The following is a 14,186-nucleotide window of genomic DNA, read 5'->3' on the forward strand; positions in this document are numbered from 1 at the left end:
AGATGTTAGTGCAAAATCTACAGCTCTTCTACCACAACCATCAGCAACAAGTGGACATGGAGAACTGCATGTTGCTAAATCCGCCGTGGAGAATAAACAGAAGGGCAACCAGGCAACCATGGCAATCATGCTCGGGGGTCTTCTTCGCTGCTTTTGGTGTATTTTGTGGCGGAAGTACAGCGCTACTTACAGGCCCGGCATATGTACTACAGCGTTTCCAGCGGGTCGAACGGTCTCGTGTGAAGGGACACGTTTATTGAGCCGTATCCGTGTGAACGGAAGACTTTTTTGATTTCGAATTTGGTTCGTTTGCGTTTCGTTTGCTTTCCCGTGTAAATGGGGCCTCAAAGAAGGAGACTGTTGAATGCCAATTGAAGCAATCAAGCACTAAGGTTTTTAGAGTGCCTTTCTTCCTGCATGATGCTGTGTCGCTGATCCTGTAGACCTAGAACTGCTGACCATGTTGGTAAGCAAGCTAAATCAATGGGCCAAACTACAATGACTTACTTCCCGTTGTTTCTAGTACAATGGGATGCACCTGTCCCTTTCCTCTCACGCAGTATCCTTACCTCATGTCGCTCCCTTCAACTTAAACCTCTGTGTTACAGCATTGGCAACAGCGTGTATAAATATCCTCTTAGAATGCAACACATGTAATAGCCTCGTAAATGTGAAGAGAGATGTCGGATGCAAGGTTGGGGCAATGCCAAAATAACAGCTGTACGGAAGGGAAGAGTCAAAAAGTCGCATCAAAGTGACCATCAGCAGAGTCATGAAGCGGTGCGCTCATACCGGGGGGCTCACAGGGGTGAACGCTGCTACGAGGGAAGTGCGTCTGCTCGATTGTAAAATCTGGAGTAGCCACATGAAAGAGCCTACACTGGCAGAGGAAGAAACCTCGTCTAATTCCACTGGTTACTATTACAGACGTCGGCTAAATCGGAGCCTAAAGAACACACAGACTGTTTTCTCACAGCAGTGGGAATGGCACGGCAGGATATAGACATAAAGAGATTAGCGAGACCTCTGTGGGGAACCAGTCTGGAAAAGTCCACTCGGTAGGATATCATGTAATTGCAATGACTCTATTTAACATCTGTTGAATAGTATCAATAATTTACTGTCAACAGCAGTTTTAAAGGATGTTGAGGTATTCTGTAATTAACTAGTGCTGAAGTGGTAATGTCTTTCGAAGAGACATCTCATACTGTACAGGGTCTAATTCGAAACAGCTCAACATCAAACGGTAAAAAAACACGCAGCAGCCCTATAAAGTAAATTACTAGAGGGCCTACCATCTTTTTAATGTCTGTGCCGTTGTTTTGAGTCCTTTAATGTGAACGCTACAAAAACAAGAGAGGGTGAAATAGGCAAAAGTGTGAAGACTTGAGTCACTTGAGCGTTGCCCACACAGCCTCTCACATAGTTTGGTAGTCAGGAGACACTTCTGTATGTCTAATCCTGACATATTCTGCAGCAACACTTCATGTTACTGAGAAGATCTGCACTGGCATGTTTCTACCAGCAGCTCAAAAAACTGTCAGCGAGATATTCTACACTTGGGATTGTCATGCAGAAACACTATTTTCTACTCTTGAATATGAGTAGAATTTGTTTTAGCCCCAAATCTCTCTAACTGACACAGAGATTAGTGTCTTCACTTCTGTTATTTCCTATAGCCTCTGCGGAACTGAAAGTGTTGCACTTTCTTCAACTTTGATGACTTCCACTCAAGAAAGAGCACTTTGTGTTGTGACAACAGACAGGAAAATATGTAGAAAGCAGAAAAAATGTGCATCATTTACACTGTGAATACAGAGGAATGGTGGACAGTGATAATTAGTAGCCACAAAGGAACTGGACAAAGCTATCAGGAATTAATCTGCATAGCCTGTCAGACTGGATAGATTGCTACATCTTCTTTACAGTGCGACAGAGCTTGCCTTAAGAGGATTATCACCACATGGTCATCTGTGTCTGTAAGCAAGATGCCAATAGTTCACATGCAAGGGTCCTGCAGTTGTCCAATGGGATGCAACCCCATTTTTAGGTATTTCTGGAATGACAGCTTGACTGAGACGACTCAGATTAAGGTATCGGGAAGACCCGCTAATCTGCAGCTCCTCAACATTTCTGCACACCACAGATTAGGCTGCAGTCAGTACCCCCCAACATGCCCCATTGCTGGCTAAGAAGGGGGTGCCTCTGGGTGCACACAGGGGGGTGGCTAGAGTTGACACACATCAGGGTACTTAGCAGGCAAATACATTTAAGTGCCCAGTGTCTGCCTCACATATCCTCATATTCTCGGAAAAAAGGCTTAATCCCCTCTTTATGATAAGCTGTCGAGGAGCTTGGACTGTCTGCTGTGGGGCTGCAGAGAACAGCACCGGGATTTAATGTTTCAGAGCCACCTGAAATTAAATTAAATTGTGGCCCTCTAAATCTCAGAGCACTCTGAAAAGCAAATGGAAAAGAAGTGTGGGGTTTTCTTCCAAAGGCCACACACCAGTGACTCGACCGGAGCATCGTAACTCATCCACCTCCACTCCAATCATGTTTGATCTCTATCTTATTTCCCTGCCTGCTTCTATTTTCAAACGCAGTGATCAGAAGGGGTTGACAGACCTCTTTAGGACAACCTGAAATGTTCCAGACGCTCCCCATTTCTGCCTCGTCTGCTTCACAGACAGTCGTAAAAACGAGCACATGCTTCTGAAGGAGCACTGCAGGTCAGGTCTGAGTCTGACCTACCGGCTGAACAGCTGAGCCTAAAATCCAACTTTGAGTTTTTCTCTTCTTTTCAGAAGCCCTTAAATTGGGCCTTCTCACACTTGGATGTGGCCCATAACAAAAAACAGATCACTGTCTCATTTCCAGAACGCATTACAAACAGATACAAACAGATATTCAAAATGAGTTTTAAAAGGAGTGGAAAGAACAATTTAAGGAATGGAAAAGTGGAAGTGTATTACTGCGATTTGCTTATTATAGGTACATGTAATTCCCAGAGTCAGAATTAGTCATTTTTAGAAACCTGAATGACTACACATTCCCTTATTCCATCTTAAACATTCCCTCCAATATGCAGCAGCTCAAGTCTCACACAACGACTATGTTGGCATTAAAAATCCAAGCCGTGTAATAAAAATATTGGCTGTGATTTATCAAATCCAGAGAAAAACAACCCCTCATAAAACTAAAAGACATTGTGACTTTTTGTTGTGGTTCACACCATCGGCTTGGAGAAGTCAAGTGTTGGAATCATAAAGTGTATTGTAGGTGGTGTTTTTTTATGTGTGTGTGTGTGTGGCTTCACCTCTGACACCGGGGATTAACAGAAAGATCCAAGTCTTTTGACACTGTTGCTGTGCATTGGTTGGTGCAATTTTCCCATCATTGTTGTGGAGCAGAATAGCCCCGGTGTCTGGAATGGTCACCCTCTGTCCCTGTGACAATGCTTTAGTGATCCACACACACTACAGTAATGGCTGCTGGTACAAAGACCTTTTGACGTCGGGGAAGGTTGTGGGGGGGGCGGCATCGCTTGGTCTCAGCCCTGCACTCTGCATCCACTTCCCTCCGACTGCCTGCCACTGCAGCACCGGCCCCTCCCCTCTCTCATTCAGCCCCTCTTGAAATGGTGGGGAGCGTCTTTTTCCAAATGTGTGTGAGTGTTCTGTGGGTGTGTGCTGATGCCTGCCTAATTGACATTAAGATCTATGAGTCGGGATGCGCTTTGGGTACCTGCCGCTTAAGAAAGAGAACAACAGAGCTGGAGAAGCGGAGAGCAAAGTCATTAGTAAAAGGAGGATGGGACTGAAAGCTCGTGGGAGTCCCACAAGGTGGAAAGGAACATTTGATATATATATAAACTTAATCCCACTAAGGAAAATGAACTAAGGAAAAGACAACATTAAGCTAAAAGACACATTTAAATAAAACAACCCTTTAATTCCAATACCGATAAATCAATGTTTTGCTGATTAATCATTCAATCCAATGTCAAAAACTAGTGAACATTTTAAATCCCAGTTCCTTAAAGTCGAATGTGATGTCTTGATGTGTCAGTCCAAAGCCCTAATATTCACCTAATATGATATAAATCAATTAAACGCAACACATCTCCATAAATGAGAGGCTGAAAAAGACATTATCGTACATTTTAGCTTGAAAATGTACTTTCATGATTACCAGATTATATAAATAGTTGTCGATTATTTTCCTTCTGATCAACTAATCGATGAGTCCATTAATCCTTGCAGCTCTACATGGAAAAAGAACACTGCACCTCCAACACAGGCGCTCACCTAATTACTACTGCAATGTAGCTCAGGAGGAGGAGAGAGGAAGGAGGAGTATCAGTTGTGTTGGATGCACATGGTTGCCGGTCCTCATTCTGTGTGAGAGTCTGACTCAGAAGCTGCCAATGCATAATGCAAAACAGTCCGTCAGCGTTCCGATAGCAGGATTAGGAAAAGATGGGGATCCCATATGAGCCACATGCACCGAGCACAGCCTCCTCCAAGAGGGTTAGCCCGGGCTGCTGCAACCACCCTCCCTTTCCTAACCCCATCCTACGCATCCACTTCCCTTTCTCCACTTTCTCCTCATCTCTCAGTCAATCATCATCCTGCCAAAGCACAGCAAGGTCCAGATATAGAGAACGGAGGAGTTGTGTTTGAGCCCTTATTGAGGGGTTTCCTCTGATCAAAGCATGAGGAGGTGTAAGTAGTACAAATGGTTAGTATGGAGGGAGACTGACGCATCCATGATGAGGATGAGCAGAGCCTGAGTGCTGCTTAAAGATACTAAGATTAGATATGACCCTTCATCACATTCTTGACTGTAGGTTGAGCAGCTAAAGGCTTCCATGATCATTTAGGAGCCCGAGGGTGTGTAGCTTTCCTCTTCACCATGCCCTTAGGATGATGAGCATGTGGGTACTTAAGTGTATGCATTGTTCCGTTTTAATGGGCCACTCCTTCTCCCTGCCACAGGCTACAGAGTGAAATTACACATTTTCCATCTAATTTTAGATAACTTGATGTCAGATAATTGCAGTCATTGCAGTAAATAAATTGGGAGGAGTAGAAAAATGCAAGATTTGGAAGCAAATGTCCACAGGTCATTGAGATTATCAATCTATTAATGTACTTTAACCAGGAAGGTGTTTCTTTGTATAGAATAGCATGCTCTGCCCATGCTTCCCTCCATTCTCCCTGCTGCAGCAATAATTTTAACCCATTCATTTCCACAGTCCGATGTCCAAGCCTTGATAACTAGCCTTACAAAATCCAATCACCAAATGTTGGATTTTGAGGATAAGGACTAATGTAACACCCTTTAATGTGCAGAGAGTAGATAACAAAAGCTAATACAATTCTCTCTTATATCCATAATAATGAACTAAAATCAGATTCATTTGTGAGTTGTGGGACTAGTCAAACATCTAAACAATTAGATTCTACAGGGCTATTTCTTACAATATTTAAACAAAATAAAATATCTCTCACTCTGAACAATCTGCTTTATCTCACTGAGCTCTACTCTTGGTGGTCTTTTTAACATCTATGATTGTTAATCAATTAATCGATTCCATAATTAGGCTAAAACAAATCTCTTTTCTCATTGTAGTACATGCCAAGCTTAAATGTCCCTCTGTACACAGTGTTCAGTTTTAATAAATGATGCTCTGGATCTCAGCTATAGTGAGGAAATCCAGGCACTTGAGGGGGATGCACACCACATGGCCCCATCACAGCACCACACACACACACACACACACACACACACACACACACACACACACACACACACACACACACACACATCTCACACACTGCCAGCCACACAAAAATACAGGCGATTAGATGTTCCTGGAATAAATCACTCCCAGAAACGGCGAGAAACTAATGACTGATTCTTCACGCTGATACACTCTATCTCTCATTCTGCAGTCGCTGAAACTGACAGACGAGCCCATAGCAATATCACAAATACACACAAAGTGGAGAGTTGGTCGCCTTAATTGATGGATCTGCAATTATTTTTAGCCCTGGGTAAAAAAATATCAGTGTACAGCCTTTTCTTGAGGGATATCTTAGACATGTTATTAATTTAAACCACAGTACACAGTGGAAACACCTTGCAGGCTTCTGCTTTTTAGCTGATTGTCCACTGCGCTTGGGCAAAGCCTCTTTTGTTCTGCCCGTCTCAGCTGAGGTGTGCTCCATAACACCGCTCACGGGCAATTACGCGCATGTATCGCTCTATGGAATACAGAAAGCAGCCCTGGTGTGCTTAAGATAAATAAATGATGCTCTAATAGAAAGGAAGAAGTCAGATCTCTTACCCACTACGGTGTATCTATCCATGTAATTGAGGACGTTCCCAAAAGTGAGGATCCCGGCGGCAGCAGCCGGTGAGTGGCATTTGAGCAGCGCGGCTCGGAATTTGTGCCCCGGCTTGCACGGGTGGAGGTCCGGGTTGGATTTCAGCACGGGGCTCATGCTGCCGGACAGCGTGCGCACCTCATCCAAAGTGCTGCAGCCTTCAATCTCGCATCCATCGCTCTCCACACACATTTCTTGGCTCGAAAGATCCAGCGCAGAGAGAAGGGGGAACAAGAGACAGAGAAATTGAGTAGTTGAGACTCGGAGGTGTTCTGTGATTTCTGTTGGAATTATTCGGTGTGTTGTCCTAAGTGTTGAAGCGCAAGATTCACTCTTCTCGGGCTCATATTTGTGTAGCAGCATGCAGTGACGGACGGGCTGTGCGCTCCTTGGTGTTTTTTCTAAGGACCGAGCGCTGTAGTGCAGGGGGTGTGACCCGGTGCCGGAGACTCCGCCCCCTGAAGCCCGGCAGCGAATGATGGAGCACCTGATACGGTGCTGCAGATGCATGGGAACCGAGTGTGATGCGCCTGCCTGGGAAGAAAAAAACAAACTTGCTGTGCTGTAAGGGCAGTGGTAAAAGGACAGTGGTAAAAGAAGTGTGTGAATTTGTTTATCTTAATACTTATTGATAGTCATCTTTGAATTTATCTCAAGCTCAGTGAAGTGTCTTCACTTACTTATGATACCAAGCCAATACAATATTATAAAAACACTGTTTTGCAATATATACTTTTTTTCCCATGTATAATTGTAATTACTGGCTGCTCCTTTTTTTAAATCAACACATTATAAATAACAAAGAGTAATATATACTTCTGCTATTCACTACTGTTATTCCTGGCTGCTACTTCATTACCTTTGTATAGGTCCACTTGCTTTTCTAAGGCTTCTATGTATCTTTATACCCTAGTGTATCTATGTGTACCCATTTGATTTGTATTTAATTAAAGTGTGCTTGTCTCTCTATTTAATATGTTAGTCAACTCATTTGTTTCATCTTTAATCCCCTGTTTTAACATTGACAAAGGATTATGATTGTGACTATTTCTGCAATTATTTGTATTCATTTTAATTTAATCTCTTCTATTTTTATTTGATTTTATGTCTTAAGTATTGTATGTTGTATTGTTGGGGGAACCTGGGAATTCAGATGTTCAATGCCAAACTGTGCTTTATCTATTGTTCATATGACAATAAAGCCTCTGGAAATGGAGAAATGAATGCTAGACGGTACTAGCCCAGTGACTAAATGTAGACTAATAAAAGTAGGTCACTATGTTGCACAAATACATTTCGAGATGAAAATAAGATACTGCATCGCTCCTGGTGTGTACACATTTTTAGTAAAGGGTCCAAAATACATCTTTGGATTAATGTTTTTTTTTCCTGAAGTTGCAAAATGTACAATGCAAATTAATCATCATTTCTATTTCCATCCCAATTTAAATGTGCCAAAGTTGGTTAATGAGTAAATTGTTATTCGCAGTCCCTGATGATTACAAAAAAACAGGCATAATTATGGGGATCATTCACACTTTGCTAATAATTTAGAATACATAATTATGTACAAAATCATCATCAAAACACAACAGAATTGCACAGAGAAGATGTCTTTATGATGGCTATTAAAACAAATGTTCTTATCTTGGAGTCGATTCAAACTCGTTTTAGTTTGCAACACTTTAGTTCCAACAACAGAATATGCCCAATGATTCCAGATCATTCTGGAAGTATTGAATAAAGAGCAGTGATTAGTCAGCAGATCTGAGGGGTGTCGAGGTGGAATACGGGCATAAGGAGTTCAGAGATACAACCTGTTTGCAGTCCATACAAATACAAATAATCTTTGAATAAATTCTGCACATTCAGAGGCCACTCCAGCAGATAAGCAACCTCTCTTCCTGGTACCAGGAAGAAGTCTCGCTGCTGCATTTTGAACCAGCTGCAGGCCAGATAAGGACTGTATTATTTGCAACAAGTAAGATAAGAAGAAATAATAAAGCAAGACTTGGTTTCCAAATCCTAAACAGACAGGTAATCTAATCCAGTGTTGACAAGGAGCTGATTTGACAATCAAAATGTAGTTACTTGGATGGGATTCAACATCAATGACAGAGGCCACAATTGTTGATTGTGGTGTTGATGTAGCCACATTTAATGTAAGAAGTTTATGATCAGGCAAGGTTGATTCAGTTGACATTCAATTACAATGAAGAAATTGCACCTTATTAAAATAAATGGAAACAGCCAAAAGTAATAGAGAAGTATTCATTTATTCTGTATAAACATCTCAAAACATTGCCTTTTTATCCAGACAACAGTACGGCATAAATTCCAGGTGTACTGTATGTATCTTGCTAAAAATAGGGGATGCTGTTTATTTTTGTGATATACGTTTTCGTTTCTGTTGTTTTTTAATGAAAGGCAATTTTTTCTTTTAATGCAGCGTCCAGAAATGTAGCTTAATGTTGGGGTGGATATCAAATATCATAGTCATCCTAAAAGTTAGAATAAAAGCATTAAAAGTAACAATCTTGATAACACTCACTTCCGGGAAAACATTGTAGGTCAAATTTAGGTTGTGACACCGTGATTCCAAAAATAACTTCTGGATTTGCAAACATTTTACAATTATTTCATGATGTTTTAAACTTTTAATATTGCCATCTAAAAATGAAGGAATCTTACACATTTTAAAGCTAAAGAAACAAAAAGGTATAATATGCAATATTTTGTCAGCCCAATAGAGATGTGCTGGCCAATACAGTAGCTGCTATAACATATACTAAGCCTTTTAGCACACAACATACCCTGACTCCACATGTTTTTAATAAAGAATCTACCTCTTACAAGTAATGGCAAATTATTTGCTGCCTCAGCATAATTCTGAACCCTTGCCGCCGATCAATCTCTATTTCATGGCTATTTGGACTGCACAAAACAGCAGTGTTTATAATCAGGCTCCGGAGAATGCTACATTTCTACTCACCACCAGCATAGCCATTAGAGCAGAGATTTTTCACTCAGACCCAAATGTCGCTTCGTCAAGAAAGTTCTGCACCAGTAATTATTGTGGTGTAAAAGGAACAAACTAAACAAAACAAAGTAAATTGGTTGTCTGCAAGCAATTGAGGAATGTAACATTTACTTGTACAAGATTTTTCAGAAGAAACATCTACATCACAACAAGCTGTTTGGGGCACAGTGGTGAATAGAAAATAAGGGAGTCATTCTGGATGAAGCCAAACTGCTGGACATGTTTGTGTGTGGCAGTCCTGGTGGTTATAGAATAAAATATAAGGGGGGGGGGAAATCATCCTGTTTGGAGAAGGAAAGACAAACACAATGCAACTGGCTCCGTTCTGACAGTTTCAGTGGTTTCGGTGTTATCTGATATTCACCAACAATATCACAGTCTAAAGCAGAGATATAGAAGTCCTTAAATGACTTCAGGGTCTTTGCTCTCCTATTCAAAGTTTGGATATACCTTCCTTTATTACTGCTTTAGGACTTTTTTAACTATAGTTCCGAAGAAGGTGACATTGCCTTGTCTCGCTACACTGTGTGTTGTCTGATGTGAAAAGCATACCAACATCCAACAATGAGATGACTTTTCACAAGAGGTGTTTCTGAAAAAGGTTGTGATAGCGGCAACAAAGGCAAATTATCTTTCTCCATGAATGGCTGGGACAGGTCCAATCCTGCATGCAGATGAGCATTTCAGTGCCATCTGTGTTCTGTCAGTGAGTAGCCAAAACATCTCCAGCTAATTGATACACTATTCCATTGTGAATTATGCACAGAGCGAATTTGACTTTGCGAGGAAAGGAACCCCAGATTGTCAGCTAACATAATCAACCATACATCCGAAAAAAGCGTGTATTGTCTAAGGAGTTTTATAATTCTTAACCAATTTTCACGAGAGTGGATGGAGATTCAGAACAAGCTTAAATGTTGTAGTCTTAGCATGGGCACAGAGTTCAGTGTGTGAGTGAAAGGTGGGCGTGCTCAGGGGTCATTCCTGACAATTGTCCTTTGATTTCAATGAAAGCCAGAGGGGACATCGGCCAACAGGCTCTTATTCCTGATGAACTGGGTGGTAAAGAGGCCCTGAGAGGCTACAAGGAAATACAGTATTATGATTATCTATTTCTTCCGTCTAACTGTGGTGGGCTTACATATTAATTATATTAAACTAGAAAATGCATTTCCTGCAGAAAATGCATGCGAATGCTGTAAACTTTGAACATTTATGGCTGAATTTAGCTGAAAATGCAGAAAAAGCTGAATATGTTATTAGCTGAATGGTAGCTGCTTTTAGCTACAAAAATGCAGAAAAAGCTTAATATTTAAAAGAAAAGGTTTAAAAAAAGGTATAAACAACAACATGTATAGCCTTGATGTCCTGAAATAGCTGAATAATGTAATAGTTGAATGGTTTCTGCAGCAGAAACCATTCAACTATTACATTATTCAGCTATTTCAGGACATCAAGGCTATACATGTTGTTGTTTATACCTTTTTTTAAACCTTTTCTTTTAAATANTTTTCTGCTGTAAAGTTGGGCATTTTAACATGGGGGTCTATGGAAATTGCTCCTTTCTGCAGTCAGTCCCTATCGGCCAATATATGAACTGCAGTGTGTGCCACTTCCGTATTGGCGTCCCGGCTCTTCCACAGAGTTTGCCGCTTGGTCTTGATGTAACACTATTCATAATTAAGTAAATGTAACACCCTTTTCATCCCGGTTACACGTTTCATTTGCCCTGTACGATGGGCGCTGTAAGTGATGAAAATGGGGGATGTTGGCTTATCTGGCGCCCGCAGCTCACAGCCAACGTGCGATGGAGGGAGAAAGGGAGGGTGCACCGGTACCGGCGCTGTTGTTATTAGAATCTGGTGCTAGCTGCTCTAACGGATATAAGAAGAAGATGTTTCTACAATAATGTAGAGGGAGAGTCCTCTCCAGTCAGATTGAGCGGCTGATAACTACAGCTCAGTGAGGTAAGGACTCTGAGTGTTTAGATAGTTAACTTTAGTCTAAGTTCAAACGGTTTGGTCACAATTTATGTAAACACATATTCCCAAGGCACTTCTTTATAATTATTGGGATAAACAGGTTTGAAATTGTTTCAATGTATAGTATAGGACAGTAACCAAAAACATCCTTTAAAACTGGAGAGATACAACAAAAATGCATAAATAAATAAATGTTAAGGTAAAATAAGATATGAATGAACAACATAAATAAAATAAGTTACATTAATATGTTATTGGCTATGGTAGGTTATTGGTTATGTTCACATACTTATTTGATTACATGCACTTGTCTAAGATGACAACAGAGACTTTCGACCCAAAACCAGCTGTTGACTTGAGGATGCAAGCAGCTAATCGCAGACTCAACAGAGAGAAAGTAGGCCTACATCATCAGCTACCATGTCTGACAGAGAGGAAGACAGTGAGGAGAACAGTCAGGAGGGTAGTGATGACAGCTTGTAGGATTACTTGTCGTGCTAATGTTGTCTTGTGTTCACCTCTGCATGTGTGTTCTGTGTTCACCTCTGCATGTGTGTTCTGTGTTCACTTCTGCATGTGTGTTCAGTGCCGTGTGTCTGGCAAATAAAGTCAAGACCCCCTCAAAAGTTACGGTTTATTTCATTTTAAGGATGCGCACCAAGCAACATCTCCAGGTGCTCCTTTGAGAACCAGGGCAAAAAAGTTATGTGCACCCCTGATTATACATTTATCTTAACTGAGTCAGACTTCTGTACGGGCGGCAGTGGTCCACTCTGTAGGGGCAAGGACTTTGGACCGAAGGGTCGCCGGTTTACATCCCGATCGGACCATGGAGTACGGAGTGTGGATTTGTACTGGAGAGGAGCCTGTTCACCTCCTGGGCTACTGCTGAGGTGCCCTTGAGCAAGGCACCTAACCCCCAACTGCTCACTGGCTAGACTGGCTCCACTCTGGATCCTCTCATTGTGCATGTGCATGTTTGTATATATAACTGTGTGTGTATTTGTAACAAAAATGCCTGTATTTGTATGTATTAAAAAAAAAAAATGCATGTGTATAACAGAGTGGGAAACCTTCGGGGATCAATAAAGGTCCATCTTATCTTATATTATCTTACAAATAATTGTATAATTAAGTGCAAATGTACCTTTTCCTAGACTAACTGGGGCTAGGACCCTGTGCGGAGGACTGTGGTCCGAATCCGGCCTCGGACCATTTTCTGTGTGTCTCTCCTTTTCAACACAGTCACTTAAATAAAGGCACTGGTGGCCCAAAAAAAAGAAAAAGTATCAAAATGTAATCATAATCCGGTTATAAGGAAATGTGCTAAGTAACAATGCCAATATAATGCATTATGAACTTCACTTTAGTTTATTGATTAGTTCAGGAAATATGCAGGGACATGCTGGCAATCAGCGGCACTTTCATTATGTTGTGTTCCAAGGGACAGAAATTGAAATCCCAGGGAGATATTAAGTGAACTAATCTAGCTGTCTCAAATGAACGCTTGCTTTGCCTTTTAATAATTAAATGTATTATGATGCAGAATTTATCTTTGAGAAACATGTTATTTCTACAAGTATTCCTTAGCAGGTCAGAGTACACCGACTGAAACATGTGCTTTCAGAAATGTTATGATGCCCTGTATATGATTGCTCTCAGTAAAAAGCTTGTACACTCCAAAGAAAAAAAGGCATGTGTCAATCATAAGTGCAATTTCTTGAAGTTCATGTTGACAGCATCCCTTTATTGCATTCCAGATGACAACTTGTGAATGACATAAACAGAGAAAGGCAAAAAGGAATTTAGACCATCTTTGTACAGCGTCAACACTGTTGACAAGATCAGACAGCTGCTTTCTTCCTTCTGTTTCTGTACGACAGGAAAATCGTAGTATTTGCTGCTTTAGCCGCAGTGTTTGGGTAACTTTAAAGACTATCTATGAAGAAAAAAAAATCTATGTTGTAGTGAAGAGTGTGAGCGGAGTGAATTTTCTGCTCTGCTCACAGATCTTTTCCTAACACCCACTCCAGACCTCTCTGCTCAATAGAGAAAATAAAGAAATAAGGTGTTCTTATTCTGAATGTCATTTTTTAAACATTGAAGTCTTTATTGAGGATTTTAAATAAAACTTTGGAAATCACCTCAAAAGAACAAAAACATTTCTTGAACAAAATCTCGAACACATTTAGAATTATTTGAAAGTATTTAATCTTCTCTAGACCAGCACCAAGAAGAAAGTTATTCTTAAAAAATAGAAAAGTAATAGTTTCTTATTTTACAACAAACAGTTCTAAAACTCAAAACGTTCCCTCTCATTGAAATGGTTACATTAGTCCTAAAACAGGATGTGTGTGTGTGTGTGTGTGTGTGTGTGTGTGTGTGTGTGTGTGTGTGTGTGTGTGTGTGTGTGTGTGTGTGTGTGTGTGTCCAAATTTCAATGCTATGGCCATGAGTGAGCAGCCTTTGTCTTGTGGACTGCAGTGAAGCCTTTGAAGAAGTGGCCCCATGGCCTGAGTAGGGACCTCTCTCCTCACAAACACACTCACATTATGTGAATGTTGCATCACTTAACATATTTGGACTGGTTGACGACTTTTAATATATCGCTGCCACAGATAGCAAAAGTCAGGGTATGAATATTAAAAAATCTCTTAACTTCTGGGTGAAAAATGACAATATACAATCAACGACTTGATTCTTAATGTTGATTAAAAAGGATTGTACTGACGTAAAATATATCGTATTGCTTCCTCTAAGAAAGAATTG

The 14,186-nt window shown here is 40.8% G+C and overlaps 1 protein-coding gene across 1 annotated transcript in view; it reads right to left on the reverse strand.

Annotated features, from left to right (window-relative positions):
• The window catches only part of LOC104966643 (uncharacterized), a 23,173-nt gene extending 16,089 nt beyond the window's left edge, over nt 1-7,084 (reverse strand). The window contains exon 1 of the mRNA XM_010795843.1: nt 6,356-7,084. Coding sequence (XP_010794145.1) covers nt 6,356-6,905 — 550 coding nt within the window. The 5' untranslated portion in view covers nt 6,906-7,084. The remainder of the gene's footprint in view (nt 1-6,355) is intronic.
• Nucleotides 7,085-14,186: the final 7,102 nt, after the last annotated feature.

The sequence above is a fragment of the Notothenia coriiceps genome, unplaced genomic scaffold (assembly GCF_000735185.1).
Source record: "Notothenia coriiceps isolate Sejong01 unplaced genomic scaffold, NC01 NC01_scaffold00037250, whole genome shotgun sequence".
In the NCBI taxonomy this organism is placed as follows: domain Eukaryota; kingdom Metazoa; phylum Chordata; class Actinopteri; order Perciformes; family Nototheniidae; genus Notothenia; species Notothenia coriiceps.